This window comes from Branchiostoma floridae, chromosome 18 (assembly GCF_000003815.2).
Source record: "Branchiostoma floridae strain S238N-H82 chromosome 18, Bfl_VNyyK, whole genome shotgun sequence".
Lineage (NCBI taxonomy): Eukaryota > Metazoa > Chordata > Leptocardii > Amphioxiformes > Branchiostomatidae > Branchiostoma > Branchiostoma floridae.
The window spans coordinates 7,158,771-7,159,503 of record NC_049996.1 but is presented as its reverse complement, the minus strand read 5'-3'; the positions used below and the strand labels follow the sequence as shown (position 1 = coordinate 7,159,503).

The window sequence follows — 733 nt, the reverse complement described above, 5'->3', positions numbered from 1 at the left end:
AGGAATGTAAAGGAATTTTTGGGGGGGGGGGGGGGGGTTTAATTTGAGATTTTTTTGGTGGGGGTTTAGGGTTAAAACCTACTTCTGAATTAAGAGTTTTCAAGGGTGGTGGTTCCGATGGGATTTTCGCCTAATGTGAGTGGGGGTATTACGGATTAATTGGGTGAAAGTTTACGACCTGCACGTAGGTACGTACAACGGACTAGGTACGTACGTAGGTACAAGGGACTAGGTAGGTACCTGTACGTAGTTCTCCCACTCTTTTCGACATTTCTCCACGTTGATTTTCTGTGTTGAGCTCTCGTCCCGAAGACCATTGTTGATGGTGTTCGGAATCTCTCGCACCACGGCTCGTTCGAACTCGGGAAAGTTGAAAATGTTGTCCATCTTGTAAAGTCCGTGTACACGCTTGACGAAACTGTGTCAACGAACTGTCGGTTGTTGTCTACTACAGGGCAGTGGGACCAGAAGAACCGGTATTTTTTATATAAGTGTATAGTTGTTATCTTTATTTGCATGTTCTATCCCACATTCGCTAAATGCTGTAATTCTGCTACTACATGAAAGACTACAGGTAAAATGCCATTACTTGAAGTGTCACATTTACTAAATGCAGTAGCGTCACATTCACTAAATGCAGTAGCGTCACATTCACTAAATGCAGTAATTAAACTATTACATGAAAAACTCAAATCTCAAGAAAGACTATAGGTAAAATATCGTCACTTGTAGT

At 41.9% G+C, this 733-nt stretch overlaps 1 protein-coding gene across 1 annotated transcript in view; it reads right to left on the bottom strand.

The window, feature by feature from the left end:
• LOC118406269 (N(G),N(G)-dimethylarginine dimethylaminohydrolase 1-like) overlaps positions 1–456 on the bottom strand; it is an 8,217-nt gene extending 7,761 nt beyond the window's left edge. The window contains exon 1 of the mRNA XM_035806198.1: positions 241–456. Coding sequence (XP_035662091.1) covers positions 241–387 — 147 coding nt within the window. The 5' untranslated portion in view covers positions 388–456. The remainder of the gene's footprint in view (positions 1–240) is intronic.
• Positions 457–733: the final 277 nt, after the last annotated feature.